General features: G+C 47.1%; 1 protein-coding gene across 1 annotated transcript in view; it reads left to right on the top strand.

Annotated features, from left to right (window-relative positions):
* PTGFRN (prostaglandin F2 receptor inhibitor) overlaps nt 1–19,925 on the top strand; it is an 85,697-nt gene that overhangs the window by 32,517 nt on the left and 33,255 nt on the right. Inside the window, exons 2-4 of the mRNA XM_058716076.1 lie at nt 9,158–9,526; nt 12,382–12,795; nt 17,120–17,500. Coding sequence (XP_058572059.1) covers nt 9,158–9,526; nt 12,382–12,795; nt 17,120–17,500 — 1,164 coding nt within the window. The remainder of the gene's footprint in view (nt 1–9,157; nt 9,527–12,381; nt 12,796–17,119; nt 17,501–19,925) is intronic.

The following is a 19,925-nucleotide window of genomic DNA, read 5'->3' as shown; positions in this document are numbered from 1 at the left end:
TGTTAATGTGGTGTATGACACTGATCAATTCGTGGATGTTGAACAAGACTTGCTCCCCTGAAATAAATCTCATTTGTTGGTGGTGATCCCTTTAATGTATTGTTGATGGTATATGACGGTGTGTGTGTGAATGGGTGTGATCCATTTAATGCATTGTTGAATTTTGTTTGCTAATGTTTTATTGAAGATTTTTGCATCTGTGTTCATCAGGCATATTGGCCTATAATTTTTTTTTTTTTTTTAATGGTGGTGCTATGTGGTTTTGGTATCAGAGGAATGTTGGCTTCATAAAATGAATTTGAAAGCATTCCCTCCTCTTCAATGTTTCTTTGAATGTTTGGTAAAACTCGGAGAAACCATCTGGTACTGGACTTTTATTTGTTGGGAGGTTTTTGATTACTGATTCAGTCTCCTGAGTAATCAGTCTTTTCTGATTTTCTACTTCTTCCTGATTCATTCTTGAAGATCAACTATTTCTAGGAATTTATCCATTTCTTCTAGGTTGTCCAATTTGTCGGCATATATTTATTCACAGTAGTGTCATAATCCTTTGTATTTCTGTGGTATCAGTTGCAGCTTCTCTTTCATTTCTGATTTTGTTGATTTTTCCTTTTTTGCCTGATGAGTCTAGCTAAAGCCTTGTCAATTTTGTTTGTTAAAGAATTTTGTTTATCTTCTCAAGGTTCTTAGCTTCATTGATTTTTTTTCCCCCTGTTCTCTTTATTTCCTTTTAGTCTTTATTAATTTCCACTCGTGATCTTTATTATTCCTTTCCTTGCACTAACTTTGGGCTTCTTTGGTTCTTCTTTTTCTAGTTCCTTTAGGCATAAAGTTAGGTTATTTATTTGATATTTCTCTTGTTTCTAGAGGTAAGCCTGCATTGTTACGAATTTCCCTCTCAGGACCACTTTTGCTGCATCCCATAGATTTTGGTATGTCGTATTTCTGTTCATTTTCCTCTAGGTGTTTTTTTAATTTCTCTTTTGATTTCTTTGTTGTCCCAGTTGTTTAATCTCCACGTATTTGTGTTTTTTTTAAGTAAGTTTTCTTCTTGTAGATGATTTCTAGTTTCATACCATTGTGATTGGGAAAGATGCTTGATATCATTTAAGTTTTCTTGAATTTATTGAGACTTGTTTCATGGCCTAACGTGAGCTGTCTGGAGAATGTTCCATGTGCACTTGAGAAGAATGTATATTTTGCTGCTTTTGAGTGGAATGTTCTGTATATATCTGTTAAGTCCACCTGGTCTGATAATGTGCTGTTCAAAGCTGATATGCTTACTGATTTTCTGTCTCGATGATGTATCTATTGATGTAAGTGGGGTGTTAAAACCCTCTACTATTATTATATTGCTGTCAACTTCCCTCTTTAGGTCTGTTAATATTTGCTTTAACATTTTACTTTATTTTATTATTTTTTAACGTTTATTTTTGATAGAGAGAGAAACAGAGTGCAAGCAGGGAAGGGGCGAAGAGGGAGGGAGACACAAAATCTGAAGCAGACTCCAGGCTCCGAGCTGTCAGCACAGAGCCCGACGCGGGACTTGAACTTAAAAAGCGCGAGATCATGACCTGAGCTGAAGTCACATGCTTTCCTGACTGAGCCTGACCAGTGGCCCCTGTTAATATTTGCTTTAAATATTTTGGTGCTTCTATGTTGGGTACATGAGTATATATAAATGTTGTATCTTCTTGCTTGCTTGTACCTTTTATCATTATGTAGTGGTCCTCTTTGTCTTCTATTACAGTCTTTGTTTTAACATCTATTTTGTGTGATATGAGTATAGCTACACCAACTTTCTTTTCGTTTCTGTTTGCATGGAATATCTTTCTCCATCCCTTCATTTTCAGTCAGTGTATATCCTAAAGTAAGTCTCTTGTAGGCAGTATACAGAAGAGACTTGTTTTTTAAAATGCATTCAGCCCCTCTATGTCTTTTTATTGGAGAATTTAGTTCATTTACATTTAAAATAATTAAAGATAGGTATGTACTTCTTGCTATTTTGTTCACTGTTTTCTGGCTGTTTTGTAGTTCCTCTCTGTTCCTTTCTTCTCTTTTTCTCTTGCCTTGTGGTATGATTTCTTTCTTTAGTGTTACATTCGTTTCTCATTTTCTTTTGTGTATTTACTATAAGTTTTTGCTTTGTAGTCACCATTAGGTGCACATATACTGTCCCATGTACATGACAGTCTATTTGGATCGATAGCAACTTAAATGTGAACACATTCCAAAACTCTACACTTTTACGCCCTGCCAGCTCACATTTTGTTTTTGATGTCACATTTTACTTCTTTTTTATTTTATGCATTTATTAACTAATTATTGTAATTTTAATTTTATTACTTTTGTCTTTCAACTTTTATACAAGCTTTACAAGTGATTAATCCCCTACTTTTAATATATACTTACCTTTTCTGATGAGATTTTTTACTTTTGTATGGTTTCTCATTGTTAATTAGTGACATTTTTTTTCAGCTTTAAGAAGTCCCTTTAATATTTCTTGTAAGGCTGGCTTAGGGTGATGAACTCCCTTAGCTTTTGCTTATCTAGGAAACTCTCTCTCCTTCAATTCTGAATGATAACTTTACCAGGTAGAGTATTCTTGGTCAGAAGTTTTTTCCTTTCGGCATTTTGAATATGTCATGCCACCCTCTTCTGGCCTGCAGAATTTCTGCTGAAAAATTGCTGATAACTTTATGAGGCTTCCCTTGTATGTAAGAAGTTGGTCTTCTCTTGCTGCTTTAAAGGTTCTCTTTTTTTCTTTGACTTTTGACATCTTAATTATAATGTGTCTTGGTGTGGCTCTCTTTGGGTATATTTTATTTAGAATTCTCTGTGCTTATTGGACTTGGTTTTCTATTTCTGTCCTCAGGTTAGGGACGTTTTCGGCCATTATTTCTTGAATTAAGTTTTCCACACCTTTCTCTGTCTCTTCTCCTTCTAGGACCCCTATGATGTGAATGTTATTCCATTTAATATTGTCCTACAGATCTCTTTTTTTTTTTTTTTAATTTTTTTTTTTTTCAACATTTTTTATTTATTTTTGGGACAGAGAGAGACAGAGCATGAACGGGGGAGGGGCAGAGAGAGAGGGAGACACAGAATCGGAAACAGGCTCCAGGCTCCGAGCCATCGGCCCAGAGCCTGACGCGGGGCTCGAACTCACGGACCGCGAGATCGTGACCTGGCTGAAGTCGGACGCTTAACCGACTGCGCCACCCAGGCGCCCCAGTCCTACAGATCTCTTAAGTTATCTTCATTTTTTATTTTTTTATCTAAAAAAACCATTTTATAATGTTTGTTTATTTTTGAGAGAGAGCACAAGCGGGGGAGGGCCAGAGAGATAGAGACATAGAATCCAAACCAGGCTCCAGCTCTGAGCTTGTCAGTGTCACAGAGCCTCATGTGGGGCTTGAACCCACCAACCGTAAGATCATGCCACGAGCCAGAGTTGGATGCTTAACTGACTGAGCCTCCCAGGTACCCCATATCTTCATCTTTTAAAATTCTTTTTTCTTCTTGCTGCTCTGTCTGAGTGATTTCCAATGCTTTGTCTTCCAGTTCACTGATCCATTCTTTTGCTTCATCCAGTCTGCTCTGAATTCCTCTACTGTATATTTCAGTTCAGTCATTGTATTCTTCAGCTCTGTAACTTTTGGTTGGTACTTTCCTCTATTTTCTTATCTTTGTTGAAATTCTCACTGGGTTCATGCATTCTTCTCCCCCAAGTTTGGTGAGCATCTTTATGACCATTACTCTGATTTCTTTATTAGGGAGATTACTTATCTCCATATCATTAAGGTCTTCTTCTGAGGTGTGTGTGTGTGTGTGTTCTCTTGTTTGGAACATATTTCTCTGTCTTACTTTGCTTGACTCTCCGTTAGTTTTTGGGTATTAGGTGAAATAGCTACCTCTCGGGCATGAAGGAGTGGCCTTGTGTAGGTAATGATCGTTCTTGTTCGACCTTGCCGTAGCTCTTAGTTGTCTCTCAAACCTTTGTGATTGTCTAAGTAGCCTGATTTATTCTTGATATGTCCCTATTGTTGAGGGTGTGCCAGGATCTGTCACTGCTCCAAGGGGACAAATCTCATTTATCACCTCGTTTCAGGCTGAGTAGAAGCCAGACCCTTAGGCAGCAGTTTTTAAATTATGCAAATGTATACAGTCCTGTGGGACTGCACTTGTAAACCCTGCTGGCCTCCAGACCAGGAGATCTGGAGGTGTCCCTTGGGGAACAGTTGCAAAAATTGGGGCCCTGAGAGAGTGTACAATCTTATTGGAAGTTCTCATCAAGCTGTAGTGAGGCCAGTGGGGTGCACAAGGATGGTGTCTCTTTGCTTATGTTCCCTGGGAATGCCTGCATAGCCTCCGGATGTGTTGGAAACCTGAGGGTTATCCTGCAGGCTGAAGCTTCAGGATAAGTAAATAGGCCTTTTTTCGCAGGAAGACCCTAAGTGTGTTGCCGTCTGCTGTCTGGGCAGTGTCCTGTGGGTGTTGGCTTGCTAAGAACTGTCTTTCTGATTGTCCTAGTCCCCTGGAGTTCAGGAACACCAGCCCCCTTGGCCACCAGGGCCAGGCAGATAGGGGGTATCTCCTGTGTGGTTTCTGCATGTCTGCTGGCTTTAGCAGATCAGCTAGCGAATGTAGGGGTGGGGTACCCTGCCAGCTTCAGAAAGGCAGTGGGAAGATGCCCGTGGGCTTCAGCAGTGCAGCAGGAGAGTGCCCTGTCTGCATGCATGCTTTGGCCCGAGTTGAGGGTGGGAGAATGCCATGACCACTAGGGCTTGCCAGCCCCAGCCAGGGTGTAGGGGAGCATCACAACTGCCACCTGCACTCATCAGCTTTGGCAAGGGAGGCCGAGAATGCCGTGATTGTTCTTGCTTGCTTACGCCTGCCAGGGAGCCGGTATTATTGCAGTCACCCAAGATCTCCAGCCTCAGCAAGGCGGCAGGATGGTTCCATGACCACTCACCCCTACCCAGCCCAGTGAGGCCATGGGAGGGTGCTGAGTTGTGCCCAAGCACCCAGTCTACACCAGCAGGGTAGGTAGAGAGCTACAAATGGTCTCTGCCAGTGCCCCCATCTCTGGAGAGAGCGCCAGCTGTCTTTCCAGCAGATGCCCCAGACCAGCAAATGAATCTCCTTCACATACAGTCTGGGTGCTTTTGGAATGGGTGCTTTTTCACTGGATTCTGGGGCAAGTGAGACTGCAGGTAATCCCTTAAATTTTTTTTTTAACGTTTGTTTATTTTTGACAGACAGAGCACGAGCTGGGGTGGGAGTGGGGGGTGGCGGGCAGAGAGAAAGGGAGACATAGAATCCGAAGCAGGCTCCAGGCTCTGAGTGTCAGCACAGAGCCCAGCGCGGGGCCCGAACCCACAGACCGCAAGATCATGACCTGAGCCGAAGTCTGACGCTTACCTGACTGAGCCACCCAGGCATCCCTAAGCAGGTGATCCCTTTAAAAGAAGAATCTCCATTTCCCGTGGCACCGTAGGTTCTTTGGATGTCAGCCCTGTTGGATTCTAAGCCAGATGTTTTGGGGCGCTCGTGTCTCCAACATGGATCCCAAGGGTTGGAGTGTCTGATGTGGGGCCCTGACCCCTTGCTCCTCCAGGAGAAATGCCTGTCTGGCGAGATGTTCCTGCAGTGGGGGGGTGGTTGTTTTAGTGCGACAGTGTTCCTAATTCTCCCACCCATCTCAGTGTAGTCCTTTTGTCTTCTGTTGTGTGGACACAGTTCATCTAGTTTTCAGATCTTTTTCAAAGGGAAGTGATCCCTACATAGCTGTAGATTGCATATGTCCTTGGGAGGAAGTGAGTTCAGGATCTTCCTACACAACCATCTTGGATGCTTTCTTTTTTTCTTTTTTTTTTTTTTATATGAAATTTATTGTCAAATTGGTTTCCATACAACACCCAGTGCTCATCCCAACAGGTGCCCTCCTCAATGCCCATCACCCACTTTCCCCTCCATCCCACCCTCCATTGGACTCTTTCTTTTTGAAAATCATCTCTATAGTACCCTGATTCCAAGGGAACTGAAAGTTTCTGATTGGCTTCCACAAAAGTGAGCCAGAATGATTCTGATTGACCCGGTTTCCACCAGAGTCAGCCCGATCTGAGGAGCACTTGAGGAATGCTGGGCAGCAGGAAGGCTATATGCTGTGTGTTTGCCAGAAGCAGTAGATGTGAGGTCATGGGCCACATCCTGTAAGCACCGGGTTGTCCTAGGAAGAAAGCAGCAGCATGTTTGAGTGCTGTTCCGTAACAATATGACAGTCCTGTTGTCTGCAGGAAGACACGTGACCCGCAGTTCCGAGTTATTAGCACCAATAACTCTATTTTTAAGGAGAGTGTTTTAGGGTGTGGCATCTTTTCTTTGAACGGGGCAGCAGTCCAGACCTGCCCCCCGGTAGGCTGACAGACAGCCCCCTGCATAGAGCACACACTAACCTTATCACTATTTCTGTTGTAGGGATGCTTCCTTTTCCCCCCCTTCAAGGAAATGGTAATGGGTGCAGAAAATAAGAGATGGATTTTAAAAAGTGTTCAACTTGTTTTTCTTTTTTTTACCCCAATACAAATTAAGATATATAATTTTCATCATCATCTGGTACACACACACCTTTGTGTACTTAACTTTGAATGCAACAGTATTTATTCCGTACTAAATGCAGTGGACTCTAATATTTCCTCTTCTGTTGCGTTGTATTAAGACACACACACACATGCTGGTCACAGCCACTACAAATTCGTTTCACAACCACCGAATGGCAACTCAGACTTTGAAAACCATGAAGTGAATCATTGGAGAGCGAGCAACAATGGTGTATCCGTCTGCTCGGGCTGCTGTAACAAAGAACCACTACCTGGGGGCTTCAACAGCAGACAGGTGCTCTCTCACAGCTCTGGAGACTAGCAGACCGCATGCCAGCGGGGTCGATTCCTTCGGAGGATGAGGGAGAGTCTTCTCCAGGCCTCCCTGCCCGCTTCCGGTGGTTTGTGGGCAACCTTTGGTGTTCCTTGGCTTGTAAACACCTCACCTCCCGTCTCTGCCCTCATTTTCACGTGGTGTCTTCCCTTTATACACGTCTGTGCATAAAGAGAGGCTTCCCTCTCTTTAAGGATACCAGTCATAGGGTTAGGGTCCTGCTCTGTTCTCGTATGACCTCAACCGATGATGTCTAATAACAACTGATAACCTCTGCGGTGACCCCATTCCCAAGTATGGTCACCCGTTGAGATACTGTGGGCTTGGTCTTCACCATAGGGGTATTGTTGGGTGGGGATCGTAATTCAACCCTTAACAAATGATAGAAATACAAAATTGAAAATACATAACAGAAGTTCCCTTTTTATTGAGCTCTTATTACACGGCAGACTCTCAGCCAGGCATTTTCCGTTTCACAAATTCAGTAAATCCTTCTTTCCCCATTTTATAGTTGAGGCAGCCAGAGCTAAGAGAGGTCAGTCTCTTCGGTTTCCTTCAGAGTGTATACTCCTATCAGCGTGTATTTGAGGGCAAATCTGGTGTGGTAGTTGTTCTTACAACTAAACTTTCTAGGGAAATTACTCAATTATGTATGTGATTTCTGTATAAGACATAACTGATTCCCTTATAAAAATCTAATTTCTTTGTATTGGGAATGAGCTCTTTCCAGTCCTTCTAATCACTTCATACTTGCTTTTTTAAAAAATTTTTTTTCATGTTTATTTAGTTTTGAGAGAGAAAGAGAGAGCGCAAGCAGGGGAGGGGCAGAGGGAGAGAGAGACAGAGACAGAGACAGAGACAGACAGAATCTGAAGCAGGCTCCAGGCTCCCAGCTGTCCGCACAGAGCCTGATGGCGGGGCTCGAACTCACAAACCCTGAGGTCATGACCTGAGCCGAAGTCGGACGCCTAACCGAGCCACCCAGGTGCCCCTCTTGTCTTTCCATTATAATTGTTAGTATAGTGTTGATTTTGTTCAGTTTTTTTTTTAAACAAGGAGTATTTTATTTTTTTAATTCTTGTGATTTTTGAGTGATGTTCCTTTTGACCTAGCCATACCTGACGTTAATACTGAAGAAAGAAAAAGAGTTAATTTCGAGAAATCTAGTGAATGTGCACTCATCCTAGTACAAGGTATATGAATACCCAAACTTAGACCTCCTGGATGTCAGAGCCCATGGCTTCCCCTCTGCCTTAGTATTGTACCAGTTTGTTCATAAAACTGGTACATCAGGCAGGAGCCAGACAAGTTCATTTGGTCCAAATTGAAATGCTGTACACAGGTCATAAATGTACCACAAAATCACCCTCAAGTTCATGGGAAAGATGACATCTTAAAGGCCACATAGGTGCGGTCCCCCTGGCCCTATCAGAGGCCTGGGAGGTATGTGCTCTCGGGGCAGGGAACACCAGTAAACTCTTGGCTTTGTCCTCTGAACTCGGCAAGCTGCCGCGTTCCTAACAACGCCCAGCAACCAGCCAGACAAGGCGCTGTCTCCCTTTGTGTTTCCCTATCCTCATTCTGAATTTAGATCAGGGTGAAGAGTAGAGAGAAGGAAATGAGCCAGAAAATAGAAAATTAATACTTGGTGGAGTCGTCATATTTTAATATTAATTTATAGGCAATGTCAGATAACCGGAGTTAAATCTTTTTATCAGCAGGCTGCTCTCGGGTTTCGGGATTGGCATCCATCAGTGTAAATCAGGTCTCAGGAGCCCTAGGGAATGGTCTCCAGGGATGAGGGTTGATCCAGGGTGGGCAGAAATGTAAATACTTGATTAGCTGTGTCCTTTTCTTTCGCACCAACCCTAAAATATTTCTGCATCACGCTGAGTGACAATGGTATGTTAAATAGTAACGGGAGGGAAGAAGCCTTTCAGGTTTATGGTTAGCCTACTTTTAATACTTGTCTTCTTCCCCGCCAATCCTAGGAAACTGTTGTGTGAGAGGCACGCACTTGAGGGTTGTATTCCTGGCTCGGGGTTCTAGGGATGGGCTTAACCTTCTCAGATCGAGGCAGCGCCTCATTTTTCCCAGCTGGCCACATGTCACATTTTTGCCACAAGCCTGTGAGCAGGAACACCCAACGGGGTTTTGACCCATTTATCCTGGGATGACCTTCCACGACTCAACGCCCGCCCGTCCTCTCTTGTCATTGCAGCTCTGTGTCGAGGGCGTGTGGTGAGAGTCCCCTCGGGGAGCCTGGTGCGGGTGGTGGGCACCGAGCTGGTCATCCCCTGCAACGTGAGCGACTATGACGGCCCCAGCGAGCAGAACTTCGACTGGAGCTTCTCGTCTTCGGGCAGCAGCTTCGTGGAGCTGGCCAGCACCTGGGAGGCGGGCTTCCCGGCCCAGCCGTACCGGGAGCGCCTGCAGAGGGGCGAGATCCTGCTGCGGCGGACCGCCAACGATGGCGTGGAGCTCCACATCAAGAATGTCCAGCCCTCGGACCAGGGCCACTACAAGTGTTCCACCCCCAGCACTGACGCCACCGTCCAGGGCAACTATGAGGATATAGTGCAGGTTAAAGGTATAGCCTCTCGGGGGGGGGGGGGGGGGGGGGGTGCATCGCGTCAGGGGCCAGACCTTCCCCGGCCACTCGGCTGGGGGTGACTTTGCCAAGAAAGGAGACTCCTCTGGGGCTCTGCTCCCTCCGTCCAATGGACAGAAAGAAGCACCTTACCTGCTTAACAGCAGAGGGTAGGCGGGGTCACCTGGGAGGGTCCTTTCTCTTCACTGTGATTCTGACCCATCCTTGGCTGGCGTGGTGGCAGGGCCCAGGTCTGGGCCAGGCTGCCCGCACTCGCTCCAATGACTGGCGTGGCCGTGGGCATGCTACATGGCTCCACTTCTCCTCTGTGAAACGGTGCTCCCCTTAAAGGCTCCGAGCACAAGGTGATTAGCAGATTTGCAATGAGAAGGTGACGGTCATGATAATGTTCACTCTCATGAGACTATCACATACTTCCAAGCTTATGCCCTTCTTCGTGCCCTTCATGATCTCAGTGCCCACTCTAGAATTTGTGTGGGTTCTCTGTAGAGACAGGACGACGTGGTCACTGCTAGCTTACAACGGACTCTGCTAGCTTACTGGCCTCTCTGCGGAGAATCATACCTTACGTACCTGGAATGTTTGGGGTTTGGTTTTGTTTGTTTGCTTGTTTTCCATTTCCCAAGTCCTATTAGATTTATTCCCACCTTTGATTCTCTGAACCCAATGAAGAAGACCAGGCAGGATATTTGCCTAATTTACACACGAGGAAGTAGAAGAGCATAGGTTAATTACTTGCCTAAAATTCTCTCAGCTAATTAGTAAATAAGCAAGAACAAACTATTTTCATTTGGGGCCAGCAAAATAGAAACATTATTATCGTTATTACTTAATTATGCATTTATTTGTACCCTGCCTTGTTCCAAAAAAGTATTTATTTATGTATTTTTTTAAGTTTGTTTATTTTTGAGAGAGAGAGAGAGAGAGCGAGAGTGCACGAGCAGAGGAGGGGCAGAGAGAGGGGCACAGAGGATGCGAAGCCGGCTGACAGCAGGGAGACTGATGAGGGGCTCAAATTGATGAACCGTGAGATCCTGACCTGAGCCCCAGTCGGACGCTGAACTGACTGAGCCACCCAGGCGCCCCGCCATAAAGCATTTATATTAGAGCAGGGACTGTAGGTAACGATTGGGCAAGTAGAAGATGTACACGATGATCTAAAAAAAGAGGGCAGACCCAAGTATCTGGTCCCTCCGTAATCATGCGCAGAACTCTGCCATGTCTCAGCTGCTGTTCCCCTGCCCCCCACCCCGTTCAACCATCGTGAGGGAATAAAACAGCCACATGCATTATGTAGGTGTTGACACATCAAATCTGCCTCTTCCGTCACCTCTTCCTTATTCTAACAGAAAATCCTAAAGATGTTTTTTAGAAAAAAGTCCCATGAGACATTCTTGATTGCAGTTCAGTAATGTGTTGCTTTTAGTCACAAACACGCTCTGCCTCTATTAGGTCAGATGCACACTTATGTCCCCTGTAATTCTCATGTTGAGGAGTAGGGGGCAGCCGGAGAATTTCCCCCACCCTGTTCCCCCAGTGGTTTCCTGTTTCTTCTCCAGTCTTTGGAAGGAAGAAGCAAGGAGAGGCTTTCCTTGGGTGAGGAAAGGAGATAGATAAACGGTCACAAAAGAGACTGGCTGGCTCCCCAGGTGGTGCCTCCGGTGCCTGCCCGGCACAGTCCAGGGTCTGTGTGGCCCTCGGCTTTGTGGCTGTGTGCTAACAGATAACTGGCCACGGGAACTGAGTCATGTGAACCAGACTCACAGACCGATGTATATACTAGAAGGTCATTCATTGTGCAGTAGAGATGGTCTTTAGGATAGGTCTTTCTAAAGATGTAGTTTTGTCTTAAGGACGCTGAATTCCTTTCTCGGTGTGGAATGTCGAGAAAAACGGAAGAGATCATGAATAGGGGTGTTTGAGGATTCTTTTATCCAGCTTGTAGACCAGCCTGGGAGATTGTCCTTGCCCCCTGGTAGAGGCCACTTTTCTGGTTACCTCGGTTATCACTTCCCTTCCTAACGTGCACTCACCAACACTTTCTTGATTTCTGGCCCCTTATTCTAGACTCTGTAAAGAGGCAGCCTTTTTGCAAATGGCCCTAATAGAGTAAATAGCTGAGGCTTCAGGTTTCCTTAAAGGGTTCCTATCCTGCAGAAACTTTCTGCTCACCCTAGTTATTCTTAGGCATTTCCTGGGCCTCAGGACACAGGCAGCTCATGCCATGCTTTTGCCGTCTTCCCATCATGCTGCTTTATCTGCTAGGAGATTCTTCAGGCTCCCTATTGCAGCCCTGTGCCCGAACAGAGGAGTGTTTGACAGTAACAGCTAGTTATCTTCCAGCTTTGCCGAGTGCCAGGTACCTTCCCTTATCACTCCTTCAACTCCCTCAACTCCCTGAGATGGGTCCAGTTGTCACCCCTGTTTAGAGATGAGGAAACTGAGGCACAGGGTAGTAAAGCAACTTGTTCAAGGGTGGCAGAAACGCATCCCCAGGGCACAACTCCCAAAAGGGAGTGTTTTCCATCCAGCTCGGGGAGGGGGGGGGGGGAGTCTTCTTAGTGCCTCTTCTTTTTTCTTTTTTCTTTTCTTTTTTTCTTTTCCTTTTTTCTTTTTCCTTTTTTTTCTTTTTTCCTTCCTTTTTCTTTTCTTTTTTTCTTTTTTTTTTTTTTTTTTGCCTTACGCACAAATTAAAACGGGGAGTGTACCCACGTGGGCGTAAACAGGGCAGGGGCACACGGCCGCTTCCCCTGGGGCCAGAAAGCCCTAGAAGGGGCTGGTGCCTGCAGGGGCGGGGGGCGCGGCGCGACTGACGCCTCTCCTTCCTCCCGCAGTGTTGGCCGATGCCCTGCAGGTGGGTGCCGGTGCGCCGCCCGAGCCGGGCCTGAGCCTGCGCCTGGGCGAGCCGTTCGAGCTGCGCTGCTCGGCCTCCACGGCGTCGCTGCTGCACACACACCTGGCGCTGCTGTGGGAGCTGCAGCGGGGCACGGCCCGGCGGAGCGTGCTGGCCCTGACCCACGAGGGCCGCTTCCGCCCGGGGCCCGGCTACGAGCAGCGCTACCGTGTGGGAGACGTGCGCCTGGACACCGTGGGCGCCGACGGCTACCGTCTGTCCGTGGCCCGCGCCCTGGCCGCCGACCAGGGCTCCTACAGGTGCGTGGTCAGCGAGTGGATCGGAGAGCAGGGCAGCTGGCAGGAGATTCAGGAGAAAGCCGTGGACGTGGCCACCGTGCTGATCCAGCCGACAGGTGAGCTCCTGGGACTTATCCGGTTGACACCCTGGCCTGTGTTCTGGCCGGTGCCGGGGAAAGAAACAGTCAGGAGGGAGCCCTGTCCTTTGCTGACAGGTCACCTGCGGCCCGGCTTTGAGGGGATGGGGGAGTAGGTGGTGGTGACAGCTGGGGAAAGGCGCATTGGTGTTGTGCCGTGTGCCTGTAGTGTGGCTTTACAGCTGCTTCCCGTCTGGATTCATACTCAGGGGACGCTGCAGGTTGCAGAAAATACTAAGACAGTTTGTTGACTGAAAGCTTAAGTCCCTTTAAGTGTCAGAGTGAGGTCCGACCTGGTGTTCCGAGGGGCTTTGGGGCCGAGCTGTCCCCACCCTGCTCCCTTTATTGTGTTTTGGCTTTATCTTGCTCGGGTGTTTCCTGAATTTCTGAATCCTCCATTTTGCACAGCTGGTGGGGATGTGTGTCTGTCTCATGTGCAGACCTCTCGTCTATCTTGGGTCCTCTGGGTCCCCTCAGATGGGCCGTGCCCTGCTAGGTGAGACTTCTCTAGGGCTGGGCCTCTTCTCATTCCATGTATGACACACACCCCAGGAGCAAGCATCTGGCCCTGGGGTCTCCGTGCAAGAAGTTCTGAGTCCTCTCATCTGTGAAGTAGCCTTTGTTTAAAAAAAAAAAAAAAAAAAAAAAGCCAACGCTTTCCTATTCCTACTGGAGAAGTAAGAAAATACAAGAGACATTCAGGAAAAGCCATGAAAAGACAGGTACGAGAGAAAAACAAGCTGTTGTTGACTCAGCATCCAACAGGCATTAATGGAGAACCTACCAGGCGGTCAGCCCTGTCTGGGCCCTGGGGTCAGAGGGGTTTGAGGAACGTTTCCAGGCACCGTAGAACCTCCAGCTTTGACAAAGACAGCGTAAAGAGACCATCTCAAGATGTGGCCCTTGCTGTGGATGGATGGCTGTCCTTGGTTTTCTGGGAATCTAACGTGTTCACATCTGTTGCTGCCACCCCCTGCTTTGTACGGTGGGAAGACAGACTCATTTCCTCAGTGTAAATGCGAATGTGTGGCCACTCTGTAACTCAGACGGGAAGGAAAACAGGAAACCGTGCACACGGGGAGTATTTTTCCTCTGCAGACTGCATGGTCCTGAGCATTTTGCTCTGCCTTTATACCACTGCCCAGGAATTGGGTTTGGTAAAAAAGCAGGTTCCTGAGTGAGGTTCCCGAGTGACCGCAGCCATTAGTGAGGTGAGGCAGGAGGTGCTCTTGCCGAGGAAGGATGCTACCCATCGCAGTCAGTCTTGGTTCCACTGGCCGCAGAAATCACTTTCTAAATGGACTCAGGTCACCTTCCTTTGAGGAGGTGGTCTGCCTGGAATCTGCCCTAAGAAGCTGGGATGTTCAGCTTGTATCAGACAACTGTTCTCACAGGGCAGAGGATTAGGGGTTTCAGCTTTGCAACAAGTTACCTTTTTGTGCAGGAATCTCAACTGTAAAGGTATTTGTTATTTCAAACAAGCCACAGAACCCGTAATAGCTAGTATGAGACTTGAAGACTCTGAGCCTGCATGTACTAGCCTCTGACTCTCACCTGAGCCTGGGGTTCGTAACCATTTTGTGCCATGGGCCGCTTTGACGGTCTTTTGACAGTCCACAGATGCTTTCTCAGAATTAACGTGTTTTAACTTCTAAAACGCATATTTGAGGTGACAAAGGAAAACAATTACATTAAAATAGTTATCAGAATATTTTAAGACAAATTTGTTATGTAGTAATATTGTGCTTTATTCATTCATTAAATAATCTGTAGTGGCAGGCTTAGTAACTACTGTACTTTCCAAGTAGCAGTGGATGCAAATGATATTTTAAGATACGTGCAACAATTACAACGTCCTTTGAAAATATCTGTGGCTTCTTTTTTTTTTTTTTTGAGAGCAAGAGAGAGATCACACATGTGCACAAAGGCAAGATTTTTTTCCCATCCATGTCACAGAGTTTCTAAACTGCCTTCTTGGACTCCAGGTTGAGAGCCACCACACTGGAGTGCTGGCCTTTCTCTTTTGTCAACACCTGCACTCTCCAGAATTACCTTCTTAAATATTCTTATTGCATTGTTATGATAAACAGCCCAAAGCCACTTAAACAGTGGGGCTGTGTAATGTATGTGGCAATACCCGCCTCCCCGCCATGTCGGGAGTGGTCTGGTTCATGCACATCTTGGTGTCTGATTTATGGGTTCAGTTCTGTCCAGCCCGAGAAAGCTTCACCACCACAGGCTTTGTCTGAGGTATCCCCTTGCGTTACGAGTCCTTAGAAATGATTCTTTTTCTTTCGCCTGCACTTTCCTGTCTCCCAGCTGTGAACCAGCCTCCCCCGCTCCCCCCCCCCCCCCCCCCGCCCCCCAGTCCAGAACATACGGGAACAATGGTTAGTGATGTGACAAGCTATTTCGCAACTTGCGGAGAGAAAATTACAAAGTGAACTGTTCAGTTGAAGAGCCGTTTCTGCCGATATTCCTAAAGCTAAGAATCCGTTTTCTCCATATGTGCAGTCTACAGCTGTGTATTTACCCCTGCTTCCCTCACGTGGCTCTCTCCCGAGCCTCCTGCCTCCAGCCACACAGAGGGACGCTAGCAGCATTCCAGGGTCTCTGACCACAAGCATCATGTGTGGGGCTGTTCACCACAGCACAAGCTCAGAGCAGAAGTTTCCATACTGACTCCTCTCAAAAGATGCCCTCAAATTACTTTTGGCCCCTTTCAAGACGTGAAGGAGGAAGCACAATTTGGAGGGTGAAAAATTCGACTTATCAGTTCTCTTTTATACTATTATACCCACTTCGTTTTCCATCTTCGTCAAGGTGGGTCTTGAACGTGGCCTGAAATGGTTGTCGGAAATATTGTCGGCTCTGGAAGTACTCCTGTGAAAACCATCTACTCCAGAGGGCCTGGGCTTTGGGGTTGGGCCATTTCTGAACTAGGCACCAGGCTTTGTTACTGAGCTTCCTCAGGATAGCTGAAGCTGAGCCAGTATTGCTGGAAGACCAGGACTGCGCCTGCACTTGAACCCCCTGGGAGGCGTTAGCTATTTCTCATTTAAGCAGTTGTTCCCAGAGCATTACCACGAATTGAATGTTTTTCTACTCTGATTACAGATGTTCAACTTCTTAAAAAAAAACAAAAACAAAAACAAACACGCTCGAATAAAGTAAAACGTTTCCATGTAAAAAGCTTTGACAGGGGAATGCTGAAACCAGATCTGTCTTGAGACTATGACCCCAAATACTTCAATGCTTCATCTAAATATAGTCTACTTTTAATCATCCACACTCATGCGAGAAGGCAGTGGTGTGGGGAGGTCAAAAGTCATGGCGTTTTGCAAAGTTTTAGAATATATGCTTTATGTTTGACTTTAAGGTGGGCGTGCCTAACGGAATATGTGATGCTCTAAGTACATTGCATTTTGAAGACTTGACTCATAAGGCATATTGTCTGGTTTCACTTTCCTGGTCCTTCTGTTTAGGATTTTCTCCTGTTGTGCCCAGAAGATGTTTCCACCCTTACCTCCTGCCCGCCAGCCTCCAACCCCAAGGCCCTAGTCCCAAACTAGTTACGTCAGCCAGTCAGAACTGAGCTGTCCTTTCTCTGTAGAAGCACCCAAGTTTTATCACACACATGGTGAAACTATAATTGTAGTTTTGCGATGTTCCGACTTCTTTTCAAACAGTCGCCTGTGTGACCTTGGGCAACTCACTTAACTTCTCTGTGCTTCGGTTTCCTTGTCAGTAAAAGGGAGATAATGCTAGTACTTACCTCCTAGGGTTGTTTTGAAGGTTAATATTTACAAGGCACTCAGAACAGTGCCTGGCACATAGTAAGTGTATTAGTGTTTGCTGCTGTTAGTATTTTCATGGAATGAAAAGAAACGAGTTATAGTTCCTTAATTTATTCAGTAAATATTTCTCACACACTTACAATTGCACAGAGCCTTCTGACTTTAATGCCATAAATAAGATAAACGGAGAGGAGGATCTAGGAGCACATGGGTGGCTCAGCCGGTTGAGCATCCGACTTCGGCTCAGGTCATGATCTCATGGTTTGTGAGTTCGGGCCACACATCGGACTCTGTGCCATCAGCCAGAGTCTGGCTGGGATCCTCTCTTCCCCGCCTCTCTCTGCGCTTACCTGTCTTGCACATGCACTCTGGGTCTCAAAATAAACATTAAATAAATAAATAAATTAATTAATTAATTAAAAAAAGGATCTAAAGCAGGGAGGGGCAAACATAACCCTGTTTATCTAGATGGGTTTTGTTTCTTTTTTTTTTTTTTCTTTTTCAAGTTCTGCGAGTGGCTGTGGCCAGGAATGTGTCTGTGGCTGAAGGAAAGGGGTTGGACCTGACCTGCAACATCACAACCGACCGAGCAGACGACGTCCGACCCGAGGTGACATGGTACTTCAGCAGGACGCCCGATGGCACTTGGCCTGGCGCCCCCGTGCTGGCACGGCTGGACCGGGATTCCCTGGTGCACAGCTCTCCTCACGTGGCCCTGAGTCACGTGGATGCACGCTCCTACCATTTACTGGTTCGAGACGTTAGCAAGGAAAACTCCGGCTACTATTTCTGCCACGTGGCACTCTGGGCACCCGGACACAACAGGAGCTGGCACAAGGTGGCAGAGGCCAGGTCTGCCCCAGCCAGTGTGGATGTGACCTGGCTAGGTGAGTGCCTGGTCGGGGGGGGGGACGGGGTGGCTCTTAGCCTTGCTGGCTCCCTCCCTTCCCTGGGATATCCGGATGAGTTAGAGCACTGTGCCTTTTGTGTGATCTTGGCGTTCTTTACATCGGGACCAGCATACTCTAGCCTGGCTAGATCCCAAGGTGGGGGGAAGGAGGGGCAAAGCAGGCTGAAATAGAATCTGGCAGGCAAGGGCAATGTTTGGATAATGTGGCCTCAGTTGTCTCAATACCCTCATTTGAGAGGATATAGTTTCCTTTTGTTGTCAAGATTTGCAGGGTCGGCCCCTCCGAAGGGCTCTTTGAAATGGATCTTTGTTGGAGCGAGAGCACTGCCATTCTCCTTTTCCTTTGCCTATACTCTGAGGTGCTCACTGGCAGGAGCCGGTGCCTTCCTAAAGCCCAGAGCAGAAAGAGAATTCCTTCAGTTAATGGAATGCATTTTTTTTTTTTTTTCTGCTGAATGCCCTGGAATCCCCAAATGATTTTATTTGCAGCTGCCAGTTCAGTGCAGGGGTCTTCCTGCTCCCCAGGCTCTTCTGGTGGGCCCTCTCACCGGCTGCCAGTTCCCGCTGGAGGAGCAGGGCCGTTCTCACCTGTCGACCACCTTAACCCTCACTTTATAACAACTGCGCATGTATGTGACATTGTCGTGCCCTCGTCCTTTTTTGCCATTCTCATCTCCCCCGGCCCTTGTTTTCCTACACGCTTGCCCCCACCCAGGGCTGACTTTCCTCATTTTTGTTCCTCTCTTATAATTAATTACAGAGAAGCTTAAGCAGGATCGGGGATGAGCGGAGATCGGGGTGCACCATTAGACAGGTGGGGACGGGCCCACTGTCAGACTCTTCTGTTTTGAGCTTGATCTCTCCGCCATCCCATGGCTGCTCTGAGCCCTGATGCAGGCATTGGGCTCTGCTGTGATTGTTAGTAGGTAAACCAGATCTGTAAAGGCCAGGAAATCATTTCCTCCATTGTCTGATGCTAAGTGCCCTCCCACCATGACCCCCATCCCACACTTAGCTCTTCCTCGTCTCAGTGTCAAAAGTCTCCCGGGTCAGTGGCACAATCACGGTCTGTTTCTTCCTAATTTATCAGCAGAGAGGGGGAGCCGGCAAGTGGGGAACAGAGGGGGCAGGGAGGGGACGAGGAATAAGAGTGTGAGCAGAAGGTATGGCCGATTCAGAGCGAGACCAGGCAGGGTGTTAATCATCCCTGGTAGCAAAGTGATTCTTTGATATCTGCACAGTAAAAGGAGCAGGGTTTATCTGGCGAGCTTTTATTCCTGCCGTCTGAGCCCTGTGCGAGAGTCTCACTATGAAGTACTGAACTGGAACAATGTTGGCCCAGCTAGAACTCTCCTTAGCAACCTTCAAAATAAAACAGATGTTGTCAGCACCAAAAGAAGATTTTTCATCTCTGGAGCTGAATTTGTCTCCCGGCTCTGATCCTTGGTGCATTGTATGGTGCGTCAAATCCCAGCGCCAACTCCTGGTCCCCCCTCCTCTCCAACTTAGAATCACAGCTCTGGTGGGTTTTTTTTTTTTTTTTTTTTTTTTTTTTTTTTTTTTAGAAAGCGCCGCCTGCAATCCAGTGTGAGGGCCTCTCTGAAGTGCTGGTGCACTGATCCCGGCGTCGCCTGGGGGAGATGCAGGGACTGTCAGAAAGCAGGAGGGTTGCTCCGGGAGGGAATGGGCTCTTTTAACTGGAAAGGAATTGTTGCTGGCCGTGTCCTCCAGAGAGTGAGAAGAAATAGAGAGACTAAATGGTGGGAAAAGGCTCCATTATTGTCCCAAGGATCCAGCCGTTTGTTTGCCTGCAGAGCGCCTGCACCACTGTCAGGAAAGTCATCAGCGTGCTTTACCCTGACCGATGGAAGGTTCGCAGAACGCCCACACCTTGTGCGGCGCTCTGCACTTGGTGGGCACTCGGGCAACATTGGCTGAATGGGTAGATAAACATGGAGAGTATTAAAGCATGTGCATAGGAAAACAAGAATTGCAAGGACAGCAATCATGTTTAGCTTCCAGAATGCACAGAGATATGTGCAGAAGGATAACTTTCTGGGGGTGTAAGTGGTAGGGACCCCGCCTGTGTTCTTTTTCTTCCTCTTAAACCTCCTCCTTCCCCGTGCCTGTGACTCACTCCATTACAGCTGCCGGGACACTTATCAGGGGTGAGTCGGGCACGAGTACAGCAGCAGACCTTTCTCCAGGACCTCCCCTTTGGACTCTGCCCAGAGACGGATGGGCCTGGCCTGACACTCTATGATTATCTCTAGATACTCGACGTGTATGTGCGTGCGTGTGGACACCTTTCCGCAGGCACCTTGGGGGCTGTTGGAGGTGACTGAGAGGTGTCCAAGAAAAATAGGAAGACAGGCGACCTGCCAAGGACTCTGTTTATGTAG

This window comes from Neofelis nebulosa, chromosome 2 (assembly GCF_028018385.1).
Source record: "Neofelis nebulosa isolate mNeoNeb1 chromosome 2, mNeoNeb1.pri, whole genome shotgun sequence".
NCBI lineage: Eukaryota > Metazoa > Chordata > Mammalia > Carnivora > Felidae > Neofelis > Neofelis nebulosa.
Note: the sequence above shows the minus strand (reverse complement) of the source record. Positions and strands in the feature narration are given on the sequence as shown.